This window comes from Podarcis bocagei (assembly GCF_964188305.1).
Source record: "Podarcis bocagei genome assembly, chromosome: 3".
Classification (NCBI taxonomy): Eukaryota; Metazoa; Chordata; class Lepidosauria; order Squamata; family Lacertidae; genus Podarcis; species Podarcis bocagei.
This window is the reverse complement of record NC_138127.1, coordinates 37,012,814-37,030,822: the sequence shown is the minus strand read 5'-3', so window position 1 is coordinate 37,030,822 and position 18,009 is coordinate 37,012,814. Positions and strand designations below refer to the sequence as shown.

Below are 18,009 nucleotides of genomic sequence, written 5' to 3'. Positions count from 1 at the left end.
GGCGCTGAGGTTTTACCCACAGCGCCACCCGCGTCCCTTTAGATTGCTGTTAAAGAGGCCTCAGTCATATGGATTCTAAGAATAATGGTCAGATAAACAGTGATGTGGCTTAAAACTATAGATTAAATCTCAGGGGGAAATATTGAAAGGCAGGCTATAAACGTTTTAAATAAATAAATGAATAAGCATAGATAGTCATTTAGAAGCCAAATGCTAATTTTTGCTCATAGATGATTCAGTTCTTTCTCCCCTCAATACTGTACAAAAACCAGTGGTATTTATTCTATATAGGCTGGTAGGTTGTTATTATTATTTTTAATAAAAAAGAACACTTCATTAGAACAATTACAATTATATTTTTTAAGGTAAAATTAAAAGTCAAGATAGAAACAAGAAAAAAATATTTATTCCAAAACTAAGCTGCAGAATTTAAGGGCACATTAATGAACAGATTTGTTCAAGCCAAGATAATAAAATCAGCTCCCAATGGGCATTTATCTATAAGCCAATTTTGAGAACTAAGGTTCCCACACAATATCATCTTTCTTCAATACTGATTGAAGCTTCTGAGCACTTTTTAATAGCTGGAGAGAACTTGTGCTTTTATTCATAGGACAGGCACTATTCACACTGGCTCTTGAAGAGGCTGCAGTCTCTTTTGCTCCTTTTAATCGATTAGGTCTTGATGCTGAATTGGCTGCTTTTTGTTTCAGTTTTCTAGCCTTTTGCCTCAGTCTGTAAACCTAAGAAGAGAACAATTCTATAATACATCTAATGTACAAAGAAACATGCACTTTTTGGCACAAAGGACCCTGCCTATACCACACAGCTTTCCCCACCAAGACATTGAGTACTTTTCCAGATATATTTGTTTATGATACAGGAAGGCCAAGCAAGGACATTGTCAGTTGTTTTTCTGCAATTGTGGAATTTGCTTGCAGTGGCTGGTTAGAACAAAGGGAAGAATGAAAATACTAGAAAGCATAGATATACCTCACACTTCCTTGCAAGCATATGGTAATATGCAATACACAAAAATATTACATCATGGTGGTGGCATAATTTTCAACTCATAATGTAAATACAGTTATCAATGAGTCATGTTACAACCCAGTAACAGAGAAGGTGAAGACGTCTATTTAATCCGTAAGACCAGTTATAGTCTAGAAGGGACAACATATTCATGTATTAGCATCTAGTTTTTTTAAAAAAACATTCCTCAATTTAACACACACAAAACCAGATGCTGCACAGGAGATGTGTAAACAGTTTTTTAATGGTTAGCTCTTTTTAATGAAAAGCAATCATGGGAGGCCCCCATGGAGAAGAGGAATGGTGAAGGATGGGGATAAAAAGCAGAGCTGCTTATTTCTTTCTCATCCAATGAATTTGGACACGGAGAATGAAATAAGATATGAGGACCTCCCTTGCCTACCGGTGAGAAAACATCTGGGTATGTGTTGTGATTCTGAGCAGACAAATGGCAAATCCTGATTGCAGGCTTACAGACTGATTTTTCAGAAAGAAAGACCCATCCTCTCACACATAAATTGATTTATTCATTTCATAAAATTTATACCCCGCTTGATTGTAAAAAATAAAATAAAATCCTCAAAGTGGTTTTTAAAAGATAAAACAGTAAAAATCAAGAATACATCCACCCACTCTTTCAAAGCCTTTTAGGAGACAATTCATATGTCTCCTACACAACATCTAGTTTGCTTGTCTCATTCAAAATCTAATACACCCATATAAGTCTTAGCAAATTTATTTATATAACCTCACCACCTATTACGCATTGTTTCTGCAAGACTCATAGAATCTAGGCACTGTCTTTCTGAAAATACTAGTTATTTTTTGCACTGCCTACACTGTCAATCCCTTTTCCTGACTTCAGGGCGGTTTGCTTACATTTTCTTGGTGCTTTCTCAGTTTCGATATCTGCTCTCCTTTAGATTCCATCTGTTTCACAAGACAATCTAGTTCACGTTCTAGGTCTTCCCGAACCTCCTGGTTTTGTGTTTCTTGTATCTGCTTTAGGAGTTCTTGATGTTCACTATTGGAAGAGAAACTCTTAGTAGTCATTTTTGGCACAATCCAATCCACCACTTGATTATTGTATTTCAGCATGTCATCCAATGTACGATGACTATGCACAGTGACAACATAAGTACTATTAGGGAATACCTCTCATTCCAGAAAGTAAAGTATCTATGTTTGAAGCAGTGTCACACTGTCCTTAACACATTATCATCAGAAAATAAGCTACTTCTCTGTGTAGCGTAAAAATTTCATATTGCTATAGTCCTGTTTTCTACGCAGATGTTGCTTTAGCAACAGAGTTACAAACAAGTTCTAAATAGACTATCTAGGGCTTGGATGGATAAACAGAGTGAAAAAGTAATATTTTGAAGTTACTGGAGCTCCAAATGCTACAATGAGAAGAAAATGTATTATTTAAAGACCAGAAGATATGCAAAAGACCAGAAGAGCTGCATTAACGGGATATGCTATTGTGCACCCTACTAGGACTAAATGTGTTTTGACTTCTGTCACAATAAGAAGCTGGCAGTTAACAAAACACCGCATTAGTAATCAAGAGTCTTGTGGCTTAAAGGCTTCTACAGACATAAATTCTTGCTGTTATGGTTTAGAGCCTAAAGTAAGTACTCAGCTGCTTGTAGAAGATGGGTAAATTACCATAAATGGCAAGTTGCAAAATAGGCTTAAGCCCACAAGGGGTTTGCACTGCAGGATACATTTTTTACCTTTTAAATCCTTCATTGCTTTCTGTGACTTGCCACTAAAGTCTTAGGGTGTTTTCACAAGTGATACTAAAAACAGGAGGACTAGAATCTAAAGAGCTGTGTTAGGCACACCTCTTTTTTTCTTTTAACAGCACCATCGCACCTGCCCTATCATATATTACTTTTGAATAGCACTTTGTCATGCTGCACTGCTGTTTCAGTAACTTATTCTACTATACTAACATGAGGCTTGTTGACTTGGGAAGGTAACCCATTAGGAAAAGGAAAACTCTGGTCCTAAACCTCTGCTGCCTTGCGGGATATCTTCAGGAGAAGAAAAGGCTAAGGAGTAAACCCTACACAAATCTGGAGTGGAGTCCCTAAGATGGTTTGATAGTGCCTTGCATACCTCCTTTCAGAAACTCCTGTGGCCAAGCTGATGTCAAACAATTTTTCTCTGCTTTCCTTTGGACCACATCAGCAAGGCCAAGAGGGAGGTCTTGTCATCTGGGCAGTCCAGGACCTCCATACACACAGCCCAGGCTTGCATGCCAGGGAGGTCACTTTGGTGCTGCTAGCACAGCAGTTAGATTTCACCGCCAGAGGTGCACTCCATTGTCTCTTGAGACAGACGGGTGCCATCAACAATATCCGCATGGAAAACGGGGGTTTAAAATTATTCCTAGCACCACTTGCAAAAGTGCCCAAATAGTTTCTTCTTAACTTACAAAACAATTTGCTCCAAGCCTACAGGGTTTTTTTTGGTATTCAAATGGATAAATGAAAATGAGTACTTACAAGTTCATTTGTCCCAGTTCATCTTGCATAATCAAGAGAAGATCTGAAAGATGCTCAGTAGCAGAGGAAGATGTGGAGCAAGATGAAGGTCTGCTCGTGCCAGTCCTCTTTTCACCCCCTTCTGGGCGTTGTGAAGCTGCGCTCTGACTACGATATTTCATCATATGCAAGACGCTTTGAACATTTGCAACAACTGAGTGACTTGAGCTAGCAGACTTGTGGGGAAAGCAGCACATAAGAAAGCCTCATTAAACAAACGGTAATTTAAAACAAGTTCTCAATGGTGATGATGATGATACATCGCTTACCTTCCCAGCAACAAAAGGTAGTGTCCCAGCTGGTAGGTATGGCTGTGAGCCGCATGCTTTCCTCAAACCAGAAGGTTTCTGAGAAGTATAAAAACTAGAATTATTCCTTTATTTCAAGAAGCAGAAGTAGTGTCCTAAACTTGCAACTGTATCATGTGTTGATTTTGACATCGGATTGCTTCTCTATAGTGTCCCAAGCAACCTTTTAAATGGCTAGAACACCGTGTAGGAGCATGCTGCTATATGCAATTTTAAGAAGTATTATTATAGTTTGCTGAAGTTGCATTGTTACCAAGACAAGATTTCCAACGTTATCAGCACCTCCAATGTTCAGAATAATCAACAGGATGTTAAGCTGTCTTGAGACTTGGCAAAATACAAAAAATGCTCAAAAGACAAACTTGCTGTACAGTTAATAAAGTAATAGTTGTGTGTTAAAATACAGAAGAGGTCTTAAATCCACTTGTGCAAGCTGCCTCTTGTCAGTTCTTCCTCCCTCTGTAGCACCATGTCACACCTGAAGCCTTTTCTGAGGATGCCACACACACACACACCCATTCACCCCCCTGTGCACCCTTTTAATGTCAATCTCACCATTAAGCTTCAAAAAAAGCCATTGAAGACAACAGAAGGCTTCTTCCAAACCTAACTGCAGTTTTTATATGAGCACATTTTTTTGTTATTGCTTCATGCTGCTTTTAGACTTGGAAAATACCTATTGGTGTCAATAGATTTCCCCCCCCCCCAAACCTAATTATACAGGTGACAGGGCAAGGAGAAGAAGCTGTAAGTTGAATTTGGAAGTCCCACCGGTTCTATCTAGTTCAAGGGCTCACAAGACACAACAAAGAACATAACAGAAATACACCACTTGACTAGTTTCTTCTTGGTATTCAAGACATAGCTGAGAGACCTAACTTTTTTCCTTTTATTTTATTTTATTACCTTTACGGCTTTCTTTTTCCTGCTTTTTTTATTTGCTTCTTTCTGAGGTGAAAGCGAACACATAAGAATTCTATTCATCTCAAGTCCCGTTTGGAGCTGCAGTAAAAAAATACAACCATGTCTTGTTAAATGGACAGAGTGGTATCTCAGTCCAAAGCTAGAGAGAGAAAACAGCTGGGTCCAAAGATAACAAATCTCTCTCAACAGATGCCAATGATGTTCACTGAGATAGTGATCCCTCTCTTCAGTGTGACATAAGTGGCCAATGGATAAGAAGCTTTAACAGTTTGTAAGACCCATCTGAGCAGTTTAATACCACTACAGTGAATAATGATTGCTCTCAAAAAGGCCATCTGCTTAATGGGTTAAAAACTATACCCTATGTTGGCATGGAACAAAACTCTTGCCTAAACTTATTAGCAGCATTTGGTCAGAACATAGGGCTTACTTCTATCAGGTTGTACTAGTAAAATAGTAAAACTATTCCTTTATATCATAAATGACTTCCAGCCTCATTTTATGTAGCCCCTGGTGTCCCCTGAAGTTGCCCCATTTTTCCATAACATCAGAGTCTCTTCTTTTCCATTTTCTTTCCTACTTGTTTTTTAAAAATACTTTACTCCAGATCCATTTAATTTCAGAACAATTGGAAGGGACAGCATTTTATTTGATGATAGTAAATTGTTGTTCTAAGGTTTTCTCCTAATTGTGAAACCTAAGAAGAACTAGTTTCCCCATCCAGCTATCAAATAACAAATTAGTAGGATCCTGCTATATAAGTGGCTGTGCAGCACACTAAAGCCAGGGAATAATTACTTAATTTCAGAATAGTAGTTGTATTGGTCTGTTGTACTAAAGAAATTCATCTATATACTAATTTGAGTGTTACCATCTTGGTTGTGAGTGCTGTAAGATCTGCTCCCTGGCTTGCAGGTCTGTTTTCCATTTGGCCTGGGATGGTAGAGCCCTGACTGATTCCAGGTACAAACTTTTGGACTGAGGTATTGTTTTGGGTTTTTTGTTGGGGCGGGAAAAGTTGTTGTTGTTATTGATAATATTTTTTGAATATTTTAGATCTTATGCAGAAATTGTTCATTTTGGTTGTCCATTTTTTGATGTTTGATTGTGTATGACTACTTTTGTTATGTTGTACTTATGTATTGTTTTCATGCTGTAAGCTGCCTTGAGTATAGTTTGAACTATGGAAAGGCAACACACACACACAAAACTATATACAGTATGTATGTCTGCAGCACCATCAAACACAGCGGAGCTTACTTCAGAGTAGATCTGAACAGAATTTGAAACCATTCTATGCATCTATAATCTGAAACAGGTATGGCAGAAACTGAATCTAGACAGTCAAGTCTGGATCAGTTTATTCAGAACACTATTGCCTCTGCCCATCGTCAGTTCTGGCTCTGCCCACCACTGGAGGGAATGCAGTACTGTCTATTTGCCAAGTGTATTATTCAACCACTTAGAGGTCATCTTATACATCAGGATTTGGGGCTAATAAGTCTCTCAGGTAAAGCTACTTATTAAGCACAAACTTCTTGCTTAGCAAGGAACAGGACCACCTTTCTCTAAAACACATTAATCTATCTTTGCTAATATGTTAGAACTATTATTTTTATTAGACCAAGCCTGCACAACTTACCAAGACCATGTGAATTACAGATTTATGGTGTGCTCTCCAACTGGTTAACAGAGACCTTTTTTGTAGTCACAGATAGGCAACAAGAATAGCAAGTTCAGAAATGATACTTTGTTGATGGGCTGAATTTCCCTTGATGGGTCAGGAACTAAAAGGAACAATGTATTTCTGGTAGCTTTCTATTCTCATGGTATTGTCCTTCTTCAAAAGCAAAAGGGGGCAGGGGTAAGGAAATGGCATTTCCTGCAATCACATTTAGGATAAAGTCACTAGATCCAAACTAATGCAGATATAGATAGCAAAACACACTTGTGTGTCACGGTTTGTATTCAGGATCACTGCTGGTTAAAGCAGAACTGCAGCATAAGGCTGTCTGCAGAACCTCCCGTTTTATCACTGCAAAAATACTCATCTTCCTACCTGCGCAGCTTTATCTTGAATTAGTTTGCGCTGGTGTTGCTCTTCCAGAAGCTTCTGTTCCAGGTGTCTGATCTTGTCCTTTGGGGGGGGGCAGGGAAGGGACCACATACAATAAATGAACTCAACAGTTATCATTTTAAGGGTGAGAACACTGAAAGTAAGCCAAAGCTTTCCATTAAAGGAAACAAGGCTGAGGAAAGAAAAGCAAAAGCAAAATATTTGTTTGTTTGGGTAATTTATATACCATTCCATATTTCAAAGAAATATGTGAATGGTTTACAATACAGTAAAAATATCAGAAATAAAGACAAAAATCACACTAAAAATCCACATTTTAAAGCGGCACAAAACATATGGGGACCATATTAACCAAAATACAAAAATACGACAGAAACAAACAGCCCTGCCCACCAAATGTAGAAGCGTGGCGTTTATAGGTAACAGCAGCGCTCCCACTTCTGCCGCTATCTCCCTTTGCCACAGGAATGCCCAGATCCAGAACTGAAGTTTTGCTACCAGTCTCACAAATGTTAAATGTTATTAGGAAAGTCATTTAATGATATTTATTTACTTACTTCTGCAGTCTTCTGAGTGCTAGTAAGTCTCCAGCATTCTTTTTCTAGAATTTCAAGCTTGTCAAGTTTTGCACATAGCTCCAGCTGATTCTGGTCTTTTTCCTTCTGAAGCTGCATCTGAAAAATATGCACATGATAGTGGTTTGGCAACTGATAGCAAGCTTTGCTCAAATGATTTACAGCTTTCAGATTATCAAATTCGATGCCACAGAAGATGGAATGATGATGCAGCAGCAAGTGCTATAGGCATGAGTTTAGGAGGCTTACAGACAAGAACTGAAAATGCATACAGATTTGCACAGGATCTTGCTGCACATGGAAACAAAGGGAAGATTCAGGCATCTGCTTTCTGTGTATGACAGCTGGCACTGGATATCACTATGTATTGGTGCATATGGATTGAGGTGGAGATGGACAAAGTTTGTAAACATACATGCATTAGGTTCCAGGTGTCCAAGTGACACCAGCAGTGCATAGCACAAAAAAAGGGAATGCACCTTGGAACATGGATGGAAATGTGTATCCTTATCTGCTATCCATAGTTCACTGCACATTTACTAGTTGCATGTAACACCAAGCTGCATTAAATCTAGCTAAGGAACAGAAATGCCAACTTTCAATATTGCAAGTTTGCATCTAGGCAAAGAATATCGCAGAAAAAAAATATTGGGTTTACTGATGCCTTTCCGTGAAACACACACACAGCTTCAACAGAGATTGTACTGAGGCATTTATTGGCCTCAGTAAATGGGAAACAATTATGAGACATTTCCCATTTATAGGCAACATGATCTCCTAGAGAAAGGTTCTTGAAATCTGAGTTTATTTTTAAAAGAAACCCTAGTATTAAAAAATCTAGATAAGAATAGTTGGATGGCTATTTTCATTTTTATTTACACACTATTCCACAGCTTTGAGGGAGGTGGGAGGTAATATTTGTCATCTGCAGACTATTGCAATGCACTCTAAGTGGAGCAACATTTGAATATGACTTGGAAATTACAATCTAGAATGCGGCAACTAGAATGGTGACTGGGAGCAGCTGCAGGGACCATATAACACTGCTTCTAAAGGACCTACACTGGTTCCCAATACATTTCTGAGCACAATTCAAAGTGTTGGTGAAAACAGCTTCAACCAGGTTGGCTGCGGCAACCCAGTCAGATGCATATAAATAATAACATTGTTGTTTTGGTTGTTGTTGCTGCTGCTGTTGTTAAATTTAGCCAAAGGTGACATTACTAAAAACACAGGAATCTATAGAAGCCACCATACATTGTAGTTGTGTGATTTCTATTCTATTCTTCTGATAAACAAAGCATGTAATAATAGTAATAACAGTAATAAATTTTTATTTGTATCCCGCCCTCCCCAGCCAAGGCCGGGCTCGGAGCAGCTAACATCATAAAAATAACACAATAAGCATAAAAACAGACATCAATTAATTAAAATACATCTTAAAATTAATTCAGACAAAAAATGCATGGAAATCTATATATGTACACCTTATGCTCGGTCAACCAATTTTTCACAACCACAAATTTCTCAGTGTTTTCCAAGACTGTCTATGAAGGTGACAGATAAGCAAGATCTAACAAGAGACCACACCAACAAGGTTTAAGCAAATCCTCTTAGATACAAAGGAAGGAGAAACAAAGGGCAAGAATATGATATATTAAACATGTGCACCTGCTGTTCTAGAACCAGTTTCTTCTCCAACTCTGCATTGACCATCATTTTTCTCATGTAATCTAGTTGTTTCTCCAGCAAAGAGCAGCGAGACTGTGCTGCCCTTAACTGCATGCTCACATCTGAAGGGGAGGAATGCAGGGGGAGGGAAAGAGAGTAATAATTATGTCTTATTTGATTTTACAGATTTATGCTCTAATTTGCAATATAATGATGCTGTTGAAATGAACTTGCTTGCTTTCACTAATGACCCAATCCCATTACTGTCCTCTCATTTTATTAGGTTATCAACAGTAGAGATACATGAAGCGCTCTGGTTATTTTCAGAGAGTCTCATGAAAGTATTCCTGCAAAAACTGATAAGTATTCTTATGGCTTGCCTAAAGCCTGCACAATTCTTAAAAGAAATTATGTTTGTATATTTAAGGACTTTGTACCCTGCCTCTCACTATATGTCTCAAAGTAGCTTAAAGAAAGAAGCAAACAATCTACAATTTAAAAAAAAAAAAGATTAAAACATCAGAAATAGAAACATCAATCCCAGCCAAGGGATCACAGGAATTGAAGTCCAGCAACATCTGGAGGTCACAAGTTCTCCACCCATGCATAAGGGAATTTAAATGAAAATAGTTTAATAAGCAGCAGTTTCTGCTTTTTAAAAATTGCAAATGATCACACACTTCTACAATATCGCCAAAGTGCAATATGCATTTTTATTTAAACAATCAGTAAAGCAGTTAAAAGGCAGATCTGCTAGAACAAAATATTTAAATATTTAAATCATGTGATAGACCTATTTACTACATATCCTGATTAAACATTAATTGAACAATCAAACAACAACATGAGTGCTCATTTGAGATTAAGATATAATAGATGCGAATGGTAAGGCTGTCATCAGTGGTAATAGGAGGTACCTTTCTTTTCTTGCATCATTCCCTGGTGAGTTATATCCTTCTCATTGGAGTCATGCTGAAAGGCCTTTTTATACTGGGCAGCTTCTCTGGACAAGCAATTCAGGTTCTCTTCAGCCTGTGACCTCTCTAATTCAAGACGGCGGATCTTTTCCTGAAGAGTTTTAAGGGCTGCCACTAGAGCTGGTGAAAAGGTAACTTAATTGTTAATGACACATCTCTGCTTTAATAACAATAAAGCAAAGAAGCTACTTTAATGTGAACATCAGTTATGCATCAACCTGCAACATCAGTGATATTATATTTTGCTTAGATGATAGAAACTTAGACTTGTTTAAAGATCCACTTTCTGTCATTTGTGCTATGGTTAGAAAGCCAGTAAGGCACCAAAAATATGAAGGTTTCTCTCATCTTCTCTTACTGCTTCTGGTTCAATGTAACCACCACTCAGATTGGAGCAGGTGGATCATAGAAGGCATAATTTGACACACATGCATACACAAACCTACAAAATATTACTGCCCATTCTCTGCTGATAGCTGCAAAACGCCCTAATCACACATCCTTATTTTTCTTGGTATAAAGTTGTGTATCCTGCTCCACTAGAAGAAAGCTGTTCTTCTACTCGGATGAACAAGACCATATACTAAGAATGACAGAATAAAGAGGTTCACTACAGCTACCTAGCAGTAATTTCCTGCTCCTAGTCAGGGAGTGGAACGTTACCAAGACCTAGGTGGGCAAGCTGAGTGGAGTTGATCTGACTCAGCTGTTCCCATCTGGGAACTTGGTGCAGCACCAGCATGGGTTTAATGGGCTGGCAAGGGGGTTTGCTATGGCCCGTAACATTTGCAATCCATTTGCCAGGATACCTCTCTGCTCCGGAACATGCTACGAGGGTCTGCATCTGCTACAGGGCCAAAGAGACAGATTCCTCACTGAACTGTCAAAAGTGGTGTTGGAGAACTCTACAGCTGTTGCCCGTTCACTGATAACCTTGGGAATGGATTACTGCAATGTGTTCTATGTAGTCCCACGACTGCAATGTGTTCTGGTAGTCCCATGACTACCAGACCAATCACTGAGGCCATCAGGAGGAGAGATGTTAGTTACTGAGGCCTAACTCATCTCGACTAGACACCTGGCATTGAGTGTTGCTGGTCCCATGCTGTGCAACTCTCTTCCAGCAGAGCTGGCAGGCACCCTCACTCTTGAATTTCAGACTTCTATTGAAGATTTGCATTTCCAAGGCAGAACAAAGATATTTGCTATTCTTTTTGTCTCCCTGCCCCCACTCATGTTTGCTTTACTCAAAAAAACCAACCAAGTTTAAGATAATGAAATATTCAAGGACAAGTAAGTAAAACATTAAATAGGTACGTGCTGCATAGTCCAACACCAAAAGTTACATTTCTCTTTAACAAAATAAATAAGAATGTAAGGACATAAGAAGAGGCTGGTGGATCAGGCCAAAGGCATCCTATTCTCGGTGGCTAATGAGATGCCTGTGGGAAACCTTCAAGCAGGAGTCAAGCGAAAGATCACTCTCCCCTCCTCTGGTTTCTAGCAACTGGTGTTCAGAAGAATTGCTGCCTCCGACTGTGGAGCCAAAGCACAGCCATCATGCATAGTAGCCACTGACAACCCTCTCCTGCATCAATTTGTCCAATCCTCTTTTCAAGACATCTGCGTTGGTGGCCATCACTGCCTCCTGTGGGAGTGAGTGCCATAGTTTAACTATGCGCTGTGTGAATAAATACTTGGGCATGAAATAAATGGTTCCATGCCAAAAACAGACAGGAAACAGACTATGGCAAATAGAGAAGTCATTTTGAATGCACTTCAGGTTAGGCCAAATTAAACTCTCACTCTTGTAGAAAACATGAAACCAAACACAAGCACATGCAGTACTTATCAAGTCTCCACATGTGCGTGCAGCTATTGCAGCATAATACTGTAGTATAATATATTTCTTTTGCATTATATTCATTTGTGACAAAAAAAATTCCAATGATGTTTACTGGTTGTGTTTCTTTTGTTATGTTTCAGAAGCCTTGTTTCTTTTTTGTTTTGACTAGTAAAAAAGCTAAAAATAAAAGGCCAGGAACATGGCCCAAATTTACCTTTGTAAGCAAAGCTGGTAAATGAAATCCAGTCAGTGAATTGGCCATTTGTGCTAATATCAAAACTTTCAGATAGATAGATACAGATATAGATATAGATAGATATATAGATATATAGATATATAGATAGATACATAGATGATCTAGATATATAGATATAGATATATATGGATCAACAAACTAGTTTGTGATTAGCTGGCAAAATCATCGTTTGGTGTGATGAAAAAATTGACAAATCATTTGTCCTCTTGAGGCCACTGCACTTAAGAGACTAGAATGCCATTGAACAGACATCAAATAGAAGCACAGAAGCAGCTCAAAACCATGGTTTGCCTTCACATTTTGAGGATTAAACTACGGTTGAAGTTCTAAACTATTACTTAGAGGTTTGAGGTCTGAATTGAGCTATGTAGCTTGCCAGACAAGGCCACCTACGAAGTCTCAGCAAATTGAAAAAGAAGTGCACATATTTTCACCCAGGCAGCTTCCCTTTACTCTGTAGCTGAAATCTGAGTAGCCCCACACACTGCCTAGCTGCACCTGGGAGAAGTGTCACCTCGAACAAATACCAGAGAGAGCCTGTTCACTAGAAGATATGTTACTCAAGCCAACATTGTCTTTCTAGCTATTTTTCTTGGATCTCAAATATCAGATAAGTTCTAAACCAGTAGCACATTCCAAAACGCATTCAGCATAGGCCAAGAATATTTGCTGACTAAATGTCACATTACTCATGTGTCATATTACAATACTTTGTGTTTTACCTTGGTTGTTTGGTGCAGGAGTGTCTTTTGCCATAGCTGTTGCCTCCTTTGATCTGACGTTTGCAAATGCAGAGTATATGTTACCTGGAGGCTGAAGAAAACTTCCTATGTAGCTGTTCTTCGACTCAGAATCTAGAGACTGCAGAAAAGATATACAGTGTCATTTATAGTTATCTTAAAGTGTTGATTCAGGCACCTTCCACTATGCTGGGGAATCTTTTTCACCCAGGGTCGTGTTTTTTCCTGGGCAATAAGCTACATGGAAGGAATAGAGCAAGGAGTAGACAGAGCAAGGAATGTACATTTTATCTTTGTTCAGTAAGCTACTTTCCTTTTCATGCATGAATTTGACTCTAACATCTATTGGTGGGAATAAGACTGAGGGCAATGACTTTGAGATTAACTAGTTCACTGTGGCAAAACTTTCCTTCACAGGCGTTTGTTTCCATGCTCCCATAGCAGGTTAAAATATAAAGTCAGAACCATTAAAAATAAACCCACATAGCTATTTTGCCTAATTCTGTGCAATGATGTAAATTTAGGTTAGATTCCTTTGTAGTTCTATGTTCTTTCTCTCATGTTGCTTGAGAGAGGGTTCCCTCAGACCCCTAATGCTAAGAAGCATTAAGTTTCCCAGTGATTATTTGGAAATTAAATAGAAAGATCAATGTAGCTGACAGATTCATAAAAAAGAGAAGAATCTGCAGTAATGCTACACTGAAAGCTATTTTCCCTAACTTAAAAAAACCTGCTCAAACATCTTTGCCTCTTTAGGGACTGCTTTAGAATGGGCTAGTTTCTTTGGCTGCTAACATCACATTACAGTACTTACCTCCATTATAGGGGGTCTAGACTCTAGACTCACCTGCCGAGACAGAAAAGTCATTATGTTGTGTGATTCTTATTTTGAAGTATAAGCAGAATGAGATTTTTTCCTCAGCTATTTGTATTGATTTAAGACATTTACAAAGAAAGGAAGAGAAGACAGATTACATTTTTTATGAACAAGACTGAGGCTACATCAAGTCGGGATGATTTCCCACAAGCTTGCAACAGTAAAATGGCGCAAAATATATTAGCCTGCTCTACACTTTGTGATGTGATTGCACTGCCTGCATTCCACTTAGCTGCAGATTTTCAATGCATAGCAGGGGGTTGGACTAGATGACTCTTGGGGTCCCATCCAAATCTAAAATTCTATGATTCTATACAATAATCTCTCAAACAATTGGTCTGGAAAAATCATTCATACTTTTGCTCTTTCCAGCATTGTCCCTTCATCCTTTGTTATGGCAACTTTTTTCTTCCAAAGGACTTTTTGTTCAAATGAAATTAGCCTTTGTACAATACTTACATAATTGTTCACCATAGCTAACCAAAGTCTCCCACCCCAATCTTGTTCATTCTTGTGGAAACTAAACTGGTTCATAGTATCCTCACCATCAGCAGAGCCCATCTTCCTACATATTATGTAAAATGACCAATGTTTAGGTGTTCAACAAAGTAATAAGTATATTACCAAGAGTGTAGGAGCACACAGCTTTATTTGCACAAAGTACCAGTAATCATTTATTAGGAAAACCATTAAAACCCAATTTCAGCTAGAAGCAGCATGTATGTAATCAAAGAACAAACGTGGACACAATATTACACACAAAAACAATGCTCATTTGGACAGGTTCTGTCCAAATGTTTTCACTGGGTGCAGCAGTGTTGCAAACAAGCCTAAACTGTTTTACACTGGTACAAATATTAAATAGGCCTTGTAATCCCAGTAACTAGGCAAAGAATTTCAGCTAGTAGCTGTAATAAATCCTTCTGTTTTAGGCTGACAGATGGGTGTGAAATAATTTTTATATTTGGACCGAGACACTTAAGTCAGAGAGATCTTTAAACATGTTTTTGAAAGGAAAAAAACACCCTTTTATTGGACAGACAAGTTTGCAAGCTACTTAAGGAATACTCTTAAATAATAATAATAATAATAATAATAATAAATTTTATTTATATCCCGCCCTCCCCAGCCGAAGCCGGGCTCAGGGCGGCTAACAACAATAAAACAGTATAAAAGTATAGCATAAACAACACTTTAAAATCAGTCATTATAAAATTAATTAATTCAGGCCACAGGCAACCATTGGGCCAGAGCTCCGCGAAGATTGCCGAGGGAGGGAGTCAGGCTGTGCCATGGCCAAAGGCCTGGTGGAACAGCTCTGTCTTGCAGGCCCTGCGGAAAGATGTCAAGTCCCGCAGGGCCCTGGTCTCTTGTGGCAGAGTGTTCCACCAGATTGGAGCCACAGCCGAAAAAGCCCTGGCTCTAGTTGAGGCCAGCCTAACTTCTCTGTGGCCTGGGACCTTCAAGAAGTTTTTATTTGAAGACCGTAAGTTTCTCTGTGGGGCATACCAGGAGAGGCGGTCCCGTAGGTACGAGGGTCCTAGGCTGTATAGGGCTTTAAAGGGTAAAACCAGCACCTTAAACCTGATCCTGTACTCCACCGGGAGCCAGTGCAGCTGGTGTAGCACCGGGTGAATGTGATCTCACAGTGAAGACCTCGTAAGGAGTCTCGCTGCAGCATTCTGCACCCGCTGGAGTTTCTGGGTCAGTCTCAAGGGCAGCCCCACGTAGAGTGAGTTACAATAATCCAGTCTGGAGGTGACTGTCGCGTGGAGCACAGTGGCTAGGTCAGGGCGAGAGAGGTATCTTGTACTTTGTCACCTATCCCTGCATCCACACCTGAGCTCATTTTGAGCCATGGCTGGAGCGCTCTAGCACCTCTCCCTCATTTTAAAGTGAAACGATTAAGCCCTGGAGGCGCGTGTTTTAAAGGCCTTAAAAAGCAAGCCTACACGTGTTTTCTCAGAAGCAAGCCGTCTTGAATTGAACGAGGCATGTGTGGGTGCAAGATTGCAGCCAAATACAGCGAGTATCTCAGGGATGCCCCCTTCACCGCCACCAAACACCTCTTTTGTGTCCGCCCGGTGGTGGTGGTAATAATAATAATGATAATCATCATCATCATCTCGGCTCCCTCCTCCTTCCCCTCCCATAAAAACAGCTGTAGGTTTAGTGTTCTTCGCTTGCCTGCATCTTCTTCCTGGCTCGCCAGGGTGGGCTTGGAAGCGAACTGTTGGGGGGGTCTGTGGCCAGAATTGCTCTCGCCTCTCCTGGGGGAGGGTGGGCTGGGAAAACCCAGGCACGACACTCTTTACGGACTCTGCCGAGGCGCTGGAAGTTACTGCAGGGTGGGGCCCTTGGGCGAGGGCTGGGTGGTAAAGGAAGGGATCTGCGGGTCTCCCCTTTGGGCCACGGTCACAAAGAGGACGCGGGCGGAGCGAGGAACCTGAGCCAGGTGAAAACGGGCGGGGGGGGGGGAGGAAGCAACCAGCAGAAACTCAACAGGGGAAGAGACGACGGCCCCCTCCCTCCCCGCGTACACACCTTACCGGGATTCACCCGAGCTGCAAACACCAGAGGAGCTCGCGCTACGACCCAGCCCCAGTTATGCCGCTCGCCTTCTGCTTCCCGGCTTCGGGTAGACCACAGCTAAGCATAAAAGGCGGCTCACTTCCTAGATCGCCCTTCTTCGCCGGGGCCGTTTTTCAAGCCGCCCGCTTCCCCTCCCGCTCTCGGGGATTCCACGCCCTCGCCCCGTGACCCGGATTATTGGCCCCGCCTCCTCCCAGGTCGCTTAGCGGCTCCCCCTGGATTAGGGAAGCTGCCCGCCCTCCTGCCTCGCCCGCAGAAGTGCTTTCCTTGGTTCAGGGCGGGAGGAGGAGGTTGTTTGTGCTGCTCTTGGGCTGGCACGCCATCATTTCCCTTGCATTGCATGCAGGGGAGAGTGCGTTCGTCTCGCGATGGGATGAATTAGCTGAATTACTGGTTTGATAGGCTCCATGAGAGATGGATAGACAGACAATGGACGTGCACATTCTGTCCTTTGCCTTTGCCGCGCTTTTTCCTGTGCGGGAAGGGGGTCCACAGCATCTCCAGGTAGGGCTCAGCCCCACGCTGAGACCCTGAAGCGCCGCAATACTGATCTAGATAGACCGATGGTCCGCCGTGGTACATGGCGGGTTTTAGCAATACTTTTGGAATTTTTACTTATTAAAGGCGCAACTGCCCTGGGGAGGGGGAGTGGCTAGCTCTCCACCAGCCACAGTGTAGGCGACTGGGATGCAGCTTTTCACAACACTGACCACATACACAAAGTGACTGTTTATTACTGCCCGATTTATAATATTTATTTTGCATCCCACTCTCCCGAAAAAAGCCCAGGGTGGGAAACAAGTGGCAAAACACCTTAAAAACAACTCCAATGCAGATGCAGACTGGGAAAGGTCTCAAAAGGCTTGTTGAAAGAGGAAGGTCTTCAGTAGGCACCTGAAAGATAATACTGTCTAATACTAAAAGGGAGGAAATTCCATTTCCTACATTGTGGTAGAATGGATCAACTGATAAGATGGTATCTAAGCCCTCACCTGCAGAGTAGTTATAAAAAGATACTGTGAAGTAATAACTAGTCTGAGTTTGGTGTTCATCGTTTGCAGTTTAAGACTGCATGTTTACTCAAACACCTGTCCAACAAGACTTACTCCCAAGTAAGTCAACATAGGTCTATGGCCTTAATCTATTTTTGTCAAGGGTAATTGATTTTCAGCAGTTGATATTATTGCTGTAGTGTTAGTGCAGGAAACACGAAGATGTTTTAATTAGCGAGACCTCCCATTTATAGCAGTCAGATGCTTAGCTCATGTTAACTGCATACCAACTTCAAACACCAAATCAGTAACAGTCCTGCATAATACAAAGCAGAAGTATTGGAAAGTATATGTATATACATATTATTTTAGAGTTAAAACCACGTTTGCATTATACATAGTATTTTGATACATATAGATATGTATATTTCTGCAAGTATAGCATACAGAAAGTTGATATGACATAGTGTTATCCACTTACATTAATGCCTCAAATTAAATTTTTTTTAAGGTTCACATTTTTTTTTCTTATGGGCAGCAGATTTTAAAAATGCAAAATTGAAATCTTTCTCAAAAGAGTTATGATTCAT

The 18,009-nt window shown here is 40.3% G+C and overlaps 1 protein-coding gene across 1 annotated transcript; it reads right to left on the bottom strand.

Annotated features, from left to right (window-relative positions):
- Positions 1-300: 300 nt before the first annotated feature.
- On the bottom strand, positions 301-13,893 carry CEP57L1 (centrosomal protein 57 like 1). The gene is made up of 11 exons (XM_081187098.1): positions 13,773-13,893; positions 12,941-13,079; positions 10,057-10,236; positions 9,140-9,261; positions 7,451-7,567; positions 6,876-6,953; positions 4,799-4,894; positions 3,854-3,931; positions 3,546-3,760; positions 1,912-2,056; positions 301-743 (listed from the first exon to the last, which is right to left on the bottom strand). Exons 1-11 carry the CDS (start codon positions 13,824-13,826, stop codon positions 519-521), a joined length of 1,449 nt encoding a protein of 482 aa, XP_081043224.1. The 5' UTR covers positions 13,827-13,893; the 3' UTR covers positions 301-518.
- Positions 13,894-18,009: the final 4,116 nt, after the last annotated feature.

What these genes read in the sequence shown, in the direction of transcription:
- CEP57L1 (XM_081187098.1), bottom strand. Translation starts at nt 13,826, where the DNA reads ATGACTTTTCTGTCTCGGCAGGTGAGTCTAGAGTCTAGACCCCCTATA. An exon ending in TCCTGCACCAAACAACCAAG is followed by an intron (nt 10,237 to 12,940) that starts GTAAAACACAAA and finishes CCTTTTCACCAG; the next exon opens with CTCTAGTGGCAGCCCTTAAA. An exon ending in GGAAAAAGAAAGCCGTAAAG is followed by an intron (nt 3,932 to 4,798) that starts GTAATAAAATAA and finishes TATACTTCTCAG; the next exon opens with AAACCTTCTGGTTTGAGGAA.